This window comes from Python bivittatus, unplaced genomic scaffold, assembly GCF_059951505.1.
Source record: "Python bivittatus isolate LINGU-HERP-01145 unplaced genomic scaffold, Pbiv_v1 ctg000080_np1212, whole genome shotgun sequence".
Taxonomy (NCBI): Eukaryota; Metazoa; Chordata; class Lepidosauria; order Squamata; family Pythonidae; genus Python; species Python bivittatus.
The window spans coordinates 74904212-74918464 of record NW_028277035.1 but is presented as its reverse complement, the minus strand read 5'-3'; the positions used below and the strand labels follow the sequence as shown (position 1 = coordinate 74918464).

The 14253-nt window shown below is 41.3% G+C and overlaps 1 protein-coding gene across 1 annotated transcript in view; it reads right to left on the bottom strand.

Annotated features, from left to right (window-relative positions):
* Nucleotides 1-4928: 4928 nt before the first annotated feature.
* The window catches only part of SHQ1 (SHQ1, H/ACA ribonucleoprotein assembly factor), a 93335-nt gene continuing 84010 nt past the window's right edge, over nucleotides 4929-14253 (bottom strand). Inside the window, exon 12 of the mRNA XM_088134338.1 lies at nucleotides 4929-9836. Within this exon, the coding sequence (XP_087990464.1) occupies nucleotides 9236-9836 (601 nt within the window). The 3' untranslated portion in view covers nucleotides 4929-9235. The remainder of the gene's footprint in view (nucleotides 9837-14253) is intronic.

Sequence of the window (14253 nt, the reverse complement as noted above, 5' to 3'; positions counted from 1 at the left end):
AAAGACTATTTTCATTCACCCTTAATATTTCTGAATTTTGAATTTATTTCAATTATTGTTTCAACATTTTGAACAAGAGTTCCTCCCTGCTCAAAGTGTCACTGGTTCCTAAGTGAAATCCTCGTAGTTTCCTTTGCAAATACAAGAATGTTTAAATAGTTTCTCCTGGATTTAAACCATGTCCACAGAGAGTAGAAAGTCCACTGCCCCACCCTCACTGAACATACATAACTGAAAGGGTGCCAGATCCTTTTATAAACTCTAACTGCTTTGGGGCTTCCACTAACAAAGTTCCACTTGGCAACACAAAACAAGAAAAAGCATGAAAACCATGTTCTTCTGTGGAAAGTCACTTCACACCTCAATTACAGCTTCTGCCAACCACTTCAGATGTGAAGTATAATGTTTTCTCCAGCAAGAGGATGCTATTAGCACAATATGCTGTTAGCACTGAGGCTGCAAACTGAGCAGCACTGAGGGAAATCACCTCGCAGTGGAAGCTCTGCAGATGTCTGCCTTCATACCACTCAGAGGAATTATGTCCATGGATTCCAATCAGCCTCTCCCTAACAACTACTATTTTGGCCTCAACTGACCAAAGTTGTGAAAGGATGCCATGTTAGGACAGTTAGGACAACTGCCAAATTAGGACATTCACGTGTTTGCAGAAAGGCCTTCTTGGTAGCGGCTCTGAAATTGTAGCATTTTTTGGGAGCGGGGGCGGGGGGTACTGGGAATTTAATACTTGGGAACCAAGTTTTCCTTGACCGATTTTTTGGGGGGAAGGGGAAACTCTTTAAAAGTCTGCATTTGATAAGTTAGAGAACCAGGCTGAAAATAACTGAATAAAATTTAACAAGGACAAGTGCAAAACTTTTCATTTAGGAAACAGAAATCAAAAGCACAGGTACAGAATGAAAGATACATAGCCTGACAATAGTACTTGTGGAAAAGTCCTTGGAATAATAGTTCCAACTTGAGTATGTTATTAAGTCAGCGGTGCAAAGTGGCTGCAAAAGAGAGCTGCATCAATAGAAAATTGGGAAATCTGGCTATATCCGGAACAAGATTGCAGTCTACTTTAGACAGATTGGAAGGTTGAGAAGAGAAAATATGATAGAAGAAGCATTCTATCAAAGGCACATGAAGTCCTTATTCCTTTCTACTCTGCACTGGTGAGACCACACCTGGAGGACTATGTACAATTCTGGGCACATTTCTAGAAGGGTATTGGCAGGTTGGAATGGGTCCAGAAAAGAGTGACAAAGATGATGTAGGAACTTGACGATGCACTTCAGGATAGGCTGAAGGAATTTCAGATGTTCAGTATGGAGAAGAGACAACTGAGGAGAGACAAGACAGCCATGTTCACATAAACAGAGGCTACATGAAAGATAGCCAAAATCTATTTTCCATGGCCACAGAAACTACGACCAGAAATAACAGATATAAGTTGCAGCTACCTAGTTTTCATTTACAGGTAGTAAATGTGAGGACTGCACTGGTTATTAAGTGGAAAGAGGTGGGAGTCCCAGGTAAGGAGTGCTGGGGAGTGGGGGGGTGTTGCTGGGGGTGCAGGGGGTGGTTGTGGGGAAGGTGGGAGGGCTGGTAAGGGCTGTGGGCAAATTGGCAAGGGCTGCAAGCAGATGCTGCACAGCACCCGGGGCCAATGGAGCTGCAGGTGGTCACACAATACAGAGTGTGGGTGGTCAGTGTGGGGTGCTACTGAGTACTCCATATTGGGACTTCTCAGGAAAAAAAGTGGTGGAAGTAACTTATGGGAGCAACTTGCGACCTTCCCTGCCAGCTTCCCCATTGACTTTGCTTGTGGGAAGCTGGCAGGGAAGGTTGCAAATGGTAATCACATGACCATGGCTCACTGTGGTCATGTGATTGCCATTTGTGTAATTGTGAGCCATGTCGTAATTGTGAGCCATGTCATAATTGTGAGCCAGATGCTCAACATGATCATGTGACCGCAGGGATACTGTGACAGCTGCGACTTTGTGGACCAGTTGTAAGTCCCCCTCATTCAGTGCTGTTGTAATTTTGAATGGTCACTGAACGAGTGGTCATAACTTGAAGACTACCTGTAAATGTAAGGAAAAAACTTCCTGATGGTAAGATCTATAAAAGAGTGGAATAATCTACCTATGGAGGCTGTGGGTTCTCTCTCTGGAGGTTTTTAAAAAGAGGCTGATCAGCCACCTCTCATGGAAAGTTTAATGGGTTTTCCAGCATATTGTAGAAGGTTGGACTAGATGCTCCTGATCCTTCTATACTTTCCACTCTACAGTACTGTAATTCTATATTTATAAATCATGGGAAGTAATCCTTCCATTTTATTCCATATTGGTGAGATCCCATAGAGTTTTGGGCACACTTAGGGATGAGAAAGTGGCACAAATTATTTCTTCCTTTCTTGATCTGAGTGAAGAAGGCAACTATCTTCCTCTACTCAAGAAAGTGATTTGGAGTAATTCTGGCTAATGTGTCTGAGCAAAGGAAGACAGCTGGGAGGAGGCAGAGCACTGGAGAAAGGGTAATGGTCCTCTTCCCTAATCCCATGCCTCTAATGTCATCTGGTCTACTGGGAACTTTGGGGGAAACTCACCAGCCTTTGAATGCAAGTGGATGGAATTCAACAACTGTAAAAGACAAGTAACATTGCTGGGTTGGGATTTGAGAAACCTACCACAAAATGTGTGGTTGAAGGCCAGAATGGACAAAGTTCAACCGACCTGAAGGAAGGGATGCATGAATCTGAGAAAAGGGACTGCCCGTAGACCCTGAAGTTCAGTTATACTTTATATGCACACCCACTCTAATGGACATGTCCATATTTTTCTTGTTACAAATAGCAGCTTCAGAAGTATCACTTTCAGTAAGAAAGGGGCTGGGAAAAGTGATCTCTCCCTGTGGTTCACTTCCCTGTGTCCATTGCAATTCCAGGACTGTGGGAGGCACACACACTCAGCACGTTTCCGTACCCCCTTCGTTTTCTGCTGCTGCCATTCTGTTCAAAATTCTTTCCCTCGCTAAGGCCAAACGTTGAAGCCAACAGAAGGTGGACCTAAACAAGAAAATCACATCAGAAACTCCTGTTTCCTTTCTGTTCTGCAATTATGCCTGGTAGTGCTAATTCAGCATTGGGTGATTCAAAATGCTCCAGCGATTCAACAATAAGGCTGGTATTTGTGTGTGAGAGAGAAGGCACACGTATGCGTTTTCCCTCAGCACCTGGGAAAGAGAGTCTCTTCCAGAGACACCTGTGTGACAGATTCTTTTTCCTGATCCCCCTGCCACCGCCACCCCTCCCCTCCTCCCTGGCCTCAGCTCTGCAGGAACAGATGGAATAATCATTGCCCTCATTCCACAGTTAGCCCCCCTGCTGGAGCTGTAAGCCTTATGCAGTTGTAATACAACAGCGTACAGCAGGCAGAGCTACGTCCAGAAAAACATGCTCTCTGGTTTATCTAGGCTAGTGAATGGGGCTCCTTCTCGCCAATTACTACAAAAGTGTGTACAGAAACTAATTATGCCAGTGCTGGGAAGGGGTACAGGGGGAATGGGAGGCCTCTGCAACCTTGGCCAACATCAAGAATATTTAAGTGTGGAATTTATGGGATTAGTTCCTAGTTTGGCTCACAAGTGATTTATGCTTACAAGTCCCATTAACATTTATGACTCACTGACTGGAACCATCTTTGTATTCATGTTTAATTAGACAGCACATTGCTCCATCTTGTCCCTAGCTTCAAGTTGAACTGTACTATTATCTTTCTGCAGTCAGACTCCATGCCAGGAGGCTACTTGCTGCTCATTCACACATGAAACAGCATCATCAGGAAGGTGGTATCCTTCTGCAAAACTGCTGCCTGAAGAGCACCCAGACAGCTTAATTGCCTGACGTCTCAGATTCTCAGCTTTTCAATACTGGCAACTCGCAGTTCAGCTGCCAAGATGCTAGGCAATCTGTTATTAAACCGTGCATACCCAAGTGCCCACTGGCTTCAATTAGGTAGAATGTTGCATTGCTGAATTTGTGCTGCTGCACATTTCTTACTTCTGGAAAGCTGATGAGTTCACAGTGCTGGAGGATTAAGCATTCAATCAGCCTATACAGAGACAAACACAAACTGTATTAAATAATACCTACTAAAGATGGTGTAGTAGAGGATGACACTGGGAAAAAAAAGTCAGAAGCTCAACAGTGTTTTTGACAATCAAGAGATTGTAGAGATCATGCTCCTTTCTTGCTTCCAGTGCCCATCGTGGTGTGTTACTAAAACAGTACAAGCACCCAACCAGCAGGACCCCTCTGTAAGTGGTCTGTTGAGCAACAGAACCAGTTTGGCTGTGATCACAAAGCCAAGTTACTGAGCCAATGCGTTCTACTGCAAATAAGCCTCAAATGCATCTGCGAGTGTACCACAGTGCATTGAAGAGCTGCAATTGAATTTGGCATCCTGTAGGATAGGATTATGCTGTCTTTGGCAAACCTCAGAGTACTTTGTCTTTATGACGGTTAAAAATGTTGTGCAGCTAATAAGCTTTTTGTTATTGTTCCCTGAGTCCATTGTTCTCCACATGGACTTCCATCAAGATACACAACAAACCCCGTTACTCATGATGTTGACGAAGCTCATGAGTTGGACTCATTTTTCACTAAAGCAGGAGTAGGGTGTCCCCTTTTTTTTGCTGCCTATGAATCCCCTATGAATTGGAGCAAGTAGCGTAAGCCCTAAGATTGCCATAATTGCCATTCTGTATTTATTAATATGCAAAGAAAGCAAGCAATAGAAACAGGGAAAGGAAGGTATGGAGATCTAACAGTAATAAGGGAAAGTTGCACCAGCAGCTGCAGAATGAACAGATACAGAGACACTGTAGAAATTATTTTTATTTTTTATTTATATTTATTGGGAATGAGTCTGGCTTTAAAGCATGGGAAAAAAATAGCCATTGTTGTCAGGGCAAATGGAATAACAACATTCTGAGCAAAATGAAGGTTAGACTAGTAAACTAACAGAAGGTAGTTTCAAAGAGCTGTGGGAATAGGTGTAAAAGTCCTCCAAGCCAAAATCAAATAAAAAAGGGAAGAGGTATGTTAGGGGGAGGTAGCACCATTAACATCTGACTAGATTAATTCATAGATATTATACAAATTATACTTGCATAGCAGATATCCTAATTCAACTGTTCCTCATGGAGGTGACTGCTGAATACAAGGATTTCAGTTTCTCAGGTTTACCCCTTCATTTCAATGGAGCCCACTGCATGGCTTGCACAATAATATGCACAATGTAGAGTGGTGGCATGCAGATGCATCTCTGTATAGACCAGGTGCCAAATGGCACCGAACTCCATGATATTAACATGGCCAACAGAGTGCCAATTTAAAATGCTTTGTCTAAAATATTCAACTCCCTCAACCCCATTGAATATTCTTCTGTGGTAAGATGATAAAGGCTCCTGATAACAATATCCTTCTACATTCATTCCACTCCTTAGCCTTATCTTTGGGCTGCTTTGAAGGTGTCCTGCCTTATCTGCAAAACAAACCACGTCCATGGTCCATTCTAAAGAGCCAGCCCATTTATCTGTCTAACCCGCATTTCCCGTTTTTTTCAGCCTTGAGGCACTATCTTAAAAACATTTAGCTCTGTCAGTGGTGGCAAACCGCACAGCCCACTCACTCCGAAGTTATGAATCAATTGCCCTGGAACATTCATCACTTATTGTAGCAATCAGAACCTCATCAGTGTTACCTTCACTTGATCTAAAGTAAACTCTACATAGCTTCCAAGGACAAGAGAGAAAGATTCAAAGTTAAGTAAAAACTAATCTATCACATTACTCTTTCTAGCATTTTAAGAGTGTGGGGTACCATTCAGAAGGCCCTTTCCCCCTGAAAGTTTAGTCAGGATTGGATAATCTGAATTGACAAAGCATTCTGTTTACACTGAGACACAACTGATTTGGCACAGTATCTCATTTGAAAGGATTACTATTTGACCCTCACATGACTTCATAGTCAATCTAACCAGCATTCTGTTTTATTGCATAAAGTCAATTGCCAAACACAGAGAACCAAACATAAAGACTAATTCTGTGATTCCCCCCCCCCTTTTCCATAGTTGATTAATAATAAACAGTGCCTCCACTCAGGCTATGCAGAGGCAGAGCGGCTATGGTATTCAAGTTAAAATAAACCTATTATTTCCTATGGTTGTTGATTCCACTTCTCAGACCAATTTGCTCTTTTCTAGCAAAATTATCACCTCAGATTAGGTATGTATTTATAAAGTATCTGTAAAGGATTCTTATTTATTAACATGAAAGTTTAACTGTTAACTGATCTAACCTTGGGCTTTTAGAAGCCAGCTCAAAGTCACAGCATTTTCAGAAGATGTTACTGTTCTGACACATTTTTAATGAAGCTAAATTCCAGGCAATGGAAATACTTCTCTCTATATTGTGTAATATACACAGTACTGTTGTTAATTCTTTCCAGAAGGATAGCCATGGTAAATCTTTTATAGTAAAAACAACCAACTGATGACTTTAGTGGCACTGAAATCCATGGAAATTTAAATGATCATAAATTAATCTTAAGGTGCCACAACTTTATTTTTGTTAAGAAGTATTAGTTTACTAATTATTATAGTATAATAATTATTATAGATGTAATTAATTATTACATCTGCCTCACTGGGGTTAATAGGAACTGGAGGCATAATGAAGAGAAACATGTTTTTTCCTTATAAATAGTTTTACAAATGTTTTAAATAAGTAAATTTAAGGGGAAAAAAATCATCTAAACCAAAGATTGACAATGTTCTGATAGCTGAGAGGGCTGTAGTTAACATTGGAGGCTGGGGTAAAAGCCACACACAAGTAGGAATGAGATTTAATGGGATTTTGAAGGGATTCTGATGTGTGTGCTCTTTTTTAAAATATTTTTGTTAAACCTATTTTGGGGCTTATATGGAAGGAGTGTTATTATGATGTCATGGCATAATTGTTACTAATTATTGTAGAGAAGCACATTCAGGTGTTGTTATTTTAAGGAAACACTTGAGCATAATATGCTATTTTCAGAGGCAGCCTTATGCCATGCCTAAAGAATAATTCAGACAGAAACGAACTCTGAAGTTTTATATATTTCTAACACTTAAAGTGAAAGCCATCGTTCTCTTTGAGGAGTGGACATTCCTAAATATTGGGAGAGCGGGTGAAAAAGTCAACATCTAAAGTCACAACAAAGTCAGACTGAGGTAACAATTTTGCTGATGTAGGAAAAAGGATAGAATAAGGAGATCCATTTTCATCAACATAACAGTCAATTCTCAGGGAGCAAGCACACTTCATTGCCTGCCACAGGCAAATGGCAGGCTGAAAGTGAATAATGGGCCACTTACCTTTTGCCATATGATTTCCAGTGCTTGGGCAGTAGTATACATGATACCTCCTCAGTTTTATTTTCAAATTTGCACAAACTAGACATGTTAACCAAGTGGGTGTTTTAGGTGTATTTTCTGCGCAGTTTATTATATTATCACTAATCACTGTGGAAAGACATTGTGAAAGAATTCAAATAATACGAAACAGTTCCTTATAGTTCAGGATGCCAAATTATACCCATGATAATGGATGTGTCTATTGTACCTCCTGGATGCAAATGAAAAAATGCAGCTTTGCCTATTAGTAGCATAATGAGGTGAAGAACACATGATTGGGGCATATAACCTTAAATGAAAAATGCTGATCTCTGCTCTTCAGTCACAGTTCATCTTTTGTTAAGCCACAGGCATAATTACAACTAAGGGACATTCCCTACATTTCAGACCTGCATTCTAACCAGTGAATCATATTTTATCCAGCTGAGCCACAGACCAGTAGCATACAGATAATCTGCAATCAAATGTTTAATAATCAGAAATGAAATGTATGTTGTATACTCTAAAATAACATAGCTAAATTTAGTCACATTTCACAAATAAGCATTTTGATGGATAGAAACCTATCAGTTTTGGTTTCTATGAGTTTTGATTTCCCACCACCCCAGTTTTTAAGTTTGTTAATCTTATTTTTGCATTATTGCCTTTTTAGCAAAAATTGGTACGAATTTATTTGTATTTAAATTCTCATTTATCCTAATATACACAAGGTAATATGGATTTTTTTTTTTTACTATATGTCCAAAGTGAATATATGCTAATCCCTTTTCTCTTTTGTCACACATGTGTAGCTAGAACAAGTATCTTAGCTGTTTTTAATATTGTTTTTAGTCAAAATTCTTTATATGTATTTCTCCTAACTATTCTGATATTGTTGATTCAGCTTCGGATATTCATGTATTGATTTCCTCTGTGCTGGTTAATGACCACAATACAGTCTTTTGATATATGTCATGCAGAATTTATGATATATCTAAGCATATACACACAAACACAACCAACCTAATTTATGCATTTATATTCAATTTTTTGATAGGAAAATTGCATTGCATAATTTGCATAAAGATAAATATTGAGGGACAGCTGGATTCCAATTTGTGTATTGTTTAAAGAATTGAAAATTAGGTAGGTTCACTGTAAAATCTTAATTGACCCAATTTCTTCCCTGTTAGTGCCTGCCAGTAAGCCTCAGTAAATTCCACAGAATTCAGTACTGGGAAATATTAGTGCCATCAGTCTGCACAGGTAATGAATATGCTGCATGTACAAATCATCTTGAAAGTCAGAGTTACTACTTGCAAGTACCTGGAATCTACAAGGTTTTCTACTTGTTCTACTCAGGCACAGGCACCTCAAAATATTTAGAAGCAAATAAACAAGATATTAATACTGAATAACATTTCAAAAGCTGCTAATGAAATTCGTTTTAAAATACAAACATATTTAAGCATCCTTTTTTTAGAAACCAGTAACCTCCTTCCATGTGTAATCATACTTTTCTAATGCAGTTAAACTAATGTAATGTAAGATTACAGAAAATCTTACAGAAACTTCTTATGGCTAGGCATCAGAACTTAATTAGATGGGATTACTATTATATATTTAGTACAACCTTGTCCCCATCTCTCATGAAGGGTTTTGATGAAGGACACCCATATTTAAAAAAATACTTATTTTGCTTCCATATATTAACCAATTCTCCCTAATTATTGTCTAAGAAGCTGCATCTGCAATCCCCAAAACTTTGGAGTCACCTCCAAGAAATGTTCCTTTTAATTATGATCCAGTGAATGTCCTCGAGGCTGAGCGGTGCACTTGGTCCCCATCTCCTGCGAAGCGCTGCTGCTGCAGTCCTGGCCCTCACCTCTGGGAGAAGGTGAAGCTGTAGGCTGCTCCGTCAGCCTTACTGCTGTCTGCATTTGCTTTTCTAATTCCTCTATCAGTTTTCCAGAAACAGATGTAGACTGTAGAGAAGCCTTTGATTTTTCATTGCTACCCTCCAGTGTCAAAGTGCCTGTGTCTCGCCTTAATCCATTATTGTCAATAAGTGGGGCTGTCCTCTCCTCTTGGAGTGTGCGTTGTAAAGGATTTATTTTCCCATCTTCACTGGCTGAGGACTCTTGTTCATCCGAATCAGAGTCTCCTGTCTCGTATGATGAAGTGCTGCTTGAGTCCTCAGACTCACTCGCTGCTTCTTGGCAGAGAGGCAGCAGCTGCTGCTTAGAATCGCCTGCGTCAGTAGCTTTTAACTCTTCCTCTTCCTCTTGTACCAGAAGTGCTGCTCTCTCCAGATCATCTAATTCGAAACCTAATCTCTCCTTACTAAGCCCTGCTTTCTGCATGCATTCGGCAAGGGCTGCCAACTTCTTTGACCTGCGGAAGGGAAGACCCAGAAACATTTAGTGTACCGATTGACACAAACGCAGAAGGGATTAAGCCAACCCAATAACATACAGGACAATAAGCAACAAGAGCTCCCATTAGTAGATTTTCCGATTAATCATAAATTGTGTGTCAGTCGTGCTTCTTGTTCTTTATCAACCGGATCTATAAAAGCACCTTTCCTCTTAATTCTATGATTGCTAAAATTCCTCAGTAAATTTAGGACTGATGGGATGAGAAGGGCGGGTAACATTTTTCCAGGGGTGAAAACATTAATGACTCGAGAGTCCTTTGACAGCTTCCAAATTGTTAGGCCTGGCACTGGACAATTGGTGGATGGAGCCAAGAAAATTCCTCTCCCACTCCCTCTTCCTCTTCCTCCCATCCCTCTGATAAACACATACCCATATCCTACCAGACTAGATTTATTTATTTATTCATTTGGTTAAATTATTTGGCCACCCATCTCACATACATGACTCTGGGTGGTGTACAAAGGTAAAAACACAAAAACAATAGAACAAAGTAACTAAAAAAACATAACAGTAAAATTAATTTAAAAACACTAAAAACAATACAAACCATTACAAACCATAAAAATATAACCTGCAGGACGGTGCACTCGTTTTCCTAACAATGCAGCCACTCTGCAGGCTCCACACCCACTTTATCAGATCCCCAGGCTGGATGACAAAAACATGTCTTCAGGCCCTTCTGGAAGACCAGCAAGGTTGGGGCCAATCTGAGCTCAGAGGGAATGATGTTCCAGAGGGTGGGTGCCACTGCAGAAAAGGGCTTCCTGCTGGGTCCTGTCAGATGACAGTCCTTCATTGATGGGACCAGCAACATGCCTCTTCTGCTGGATCTGATGAGATGAATTGATATGAATGGGGAGAGGTGGTCCCTCAAATAACCTGGCCCCATACCATGTAGGCCTTAATAGGTTATTACCAGCACCTTGAATTGAACCCAGAAGCAAACTGGTAACCAGTGCAGCTCATAGAGCAGAGGCGTAAAGTGTACTGCCCACATCACTTCATTTTGCACCTGCTGGAGCTTCCAGATGCTCTTCGAGGGTAGTCCCATGTAGAGTGTGTTAAAATAATCCATGTGGGAAGTGACAAGGGCATGAGTGACTGAGCGTAGGGCCTCCTGGTCCAGGAATGGGCGCAACTGGCGCACTACCCAAAGTTGCACAAAAGCCCTCCTAGTCATGACTGCCACCTGCTCATCGAGGAGGAGTCATGGGTCTGCTGGAGCAGTGCTACCCCATCCAGAACTAAAGATGGTAATTTCTCAGGTCCTAGTGGCTACAAAATGCAAAGCCACTCAGGCTCACCAGGGTTGAGCTGAAGTCTGTTGTTCCCCATCCAAACCCCCACAGCCTCCAGGTACCAAGACAGGATGTCAACAGCATGCTTACTTCACCAGGGGCAGAGATACAACTGGGTATCATCACCATACTGATGATGGCTACAGATGACTTCTACCAGTGGCTTCATGTAGATGTTAAACAAGAGCGGAGAAACTACCAAACTCTGCAGCACCACACAATATAGGGGCTGAGGGCAGGACATCTTGCTCCTGATCAACACCAACTGGAACCAGCCATGAAGGAAGGAGAACCAGCACAATAGAATGTCACCCACCCTCCAACCCTTGCAGCCAGTCCAAAAGTATACTATGGTCAATGGTACTGAAGGCTGCCAAGAGGTCAAGTAGAGTGAGGATGGATGCACTACCCCATCCCACTCCTGCCAGAGGTCATCTAAAAGCCCAACCAATGCTGTTTCAGTCCCATACCCAGGTTTCAAACCTGACTGAAAGGGGTCCAGATAATCTGTTTCATCCAGGATCCTCTGAAGCTGCTGTACAACCCCTTCTATTGGACAAAAATTGTCCAGTATGGCTGGGTCTAGTGATGGCTTCTTGAGAAGCAGGTGGACCGATATCTCTTTAAGGGGCAGAGGAACCACCCCCTCTCTCAAAGAAGAATTGACCACTGCCAGTACCCAAACACGTTACTGCTTAGGTAGCCTTCACCAGCCAGGAGGAATACGAGTCTAATTCGCAGGTGGCTGTGCTCAGTCATGAGGACCTTGTCCACTTCCTCAGGTCCAACAGTTTCAAACTCTTCCCAGATAACATGGCTAGACACCCACAGGACCTGTACCAAGGGCAGCATCTATCATGGAACGAATCTGATGGATGCTCTGCAAAATCCTCCACGCAGCCCAGAGATGCACCCCAGAGTCCCCTGTACCCAAGAGGGCTCTGGTCACCTTAAACAGGGCCACTGGGTGGCTATCAGTGGATGTAATAAGAGAAAAGTACTGATGCTTTGCCACCCTTATTGCCACAAGGTAGGCCTTAATAGCAGCTCTACCCTGTGTTCGGTTGATTCTGTGTTTGATAGATACATATAACTATCTATCCATGCATACAGGGACACAGTTTTCTCTTCGCTGATTGGATTGAAGTTAAATCCTCCCTACACCCAAGTTTACTGTTTCCCTACTGTGATCTTCCCTTCCAAATCCTGCTATGTGGTGGTGGGAGGGGTATTCCTGGGAGGGATGAGTGAAGAACAGTGGGAATGTATGCAAAGAGCATATAATTCCAGTAGGGTCACCCAAGGCATGACGTCATCCCAGTTGCCCAGCTAAAGCAAGCAGCTATCTATATCAGGCAGCAGCGATACAGGGAGATGCCAGAGGTAGATGATCACTTTAGTGACAACAGCAAAGGCGTAATCTCATACTGCACAGGAGAAGGCAATGGTAAACCACTCTTGTATTTTACCAAGAAAACCACAAGGATAAACAAGATAGTGACATAATGCCAGATGATGGGTCCCTTAAGTCAGATGGCATTCAACACGCTACAGAGAAAGATCTGAAGATCTTTCAGAATACTAATGGTATTTATGACTTCGTTAGATTAAAGCCTTCCAGACATTTAGTTGCTGATGTGGCCATATAGGAAAAGAAAATCTGAAGCTGCAAAAAACAATTACAGTGAGAATGTGGAATGTAAGAATTATGAACACGGGAAAACTCAACACAGTGAAAAAGTAAATGAATTGACTACACATTAACAACTTAGGCATCAATGATTGAAATGTAATACAAACAGTATTACAGCAAAATATGCCAGGCCATTGAAGATGGAAATAGAAATGGAAATCCAAGGAAAGTCTTCTAAAAGATGTCTAAACTCAGAATGAGGTTCCAACCTGAAAAAGGATGCTAAAAGATGCCAAGGGATAAATACTAACTGATTCAAAAAGGATCAAACAAAGGTAGGATGGCAACATCCAAGATACCTTAGAATATATATTTACAAGAACCTCAAGTATTAGAAGATGAAGTTAAATCAGCACTCTGAATATTCAAAATATGGCAAGAATCAATAAAGGTTCTAACCAAATTATGCCAGCAAATCTGAAGAAGAAAACAGTGGCCAAATGATTGGAAGACGTCAGTATACATACAATACCAAAGAAAGGAAATTTAACAGAATGTGCAAACAATCTCACAATATACTTAATTTCACATGTTATCAAATAATGTTTAGGACCATCCAATGCAGATTAGAGCCATACATGGAAAGGGAAATGGCAAATGTAGCATTAGAAAAGGCTGAGGAACAAGATACAGTGGTACCTCGGGTCACGAACGCTTCTGTTCATGACCAATTCGGGTCACGAACAGCTCCGTTCACAAAATTTTGCTTCCGTTCGCGAACGCCGGATTGGGTGACAAACAGGATCCACGGCCATTTTCCCTCCTGTGACATGTGGTCGTGGCTTCCTGTAGGGAGGGGGACTCTCCCTCCAAGCAATAACCGCCTCCCCGCCCGCCTTCCTGTCCCCCACGCCAGAAGTCGCGTCGAGCAAGGTTAGCGTTCTCTTTCTTTGTACTGTATTTTGTTTCATATTTTTGTGGTTTAAAAAAAAAATACATATGATTCAGAACGGATTAACCAATTACATTGAATCTTATGGGAAAATTTGATTTGGGACGCGACCAAAATCGGGTCGCGACCAAATTCGGAGGGTCAGAATGGATTACCTGTATTTACATTGAACCTTATGGGAAAATTTGATTTGGGTTGCAACCAATTTGGGTCGCGACCAGAGTTGCGGAACGAATTAAGTTCATGAACCGAGGTACTACTGTACTTTATTGCTGATGTAGGATAGATAATTGAGAAAACCAAAGAACACCCAAAAGAAGTCAATATATGCTTCACTGACAATAGAAAGACCTTTAATTATATCAACCATGTAAACCTGTGAAATGTCTTTAAGAAAATGGTAATTTCAGAACATCTCATTGTCCTCATGCAAAACTGTACAGAGAATAGGAAGCCATAATCTGGACAAAATGTGGTGAAACACCTTATT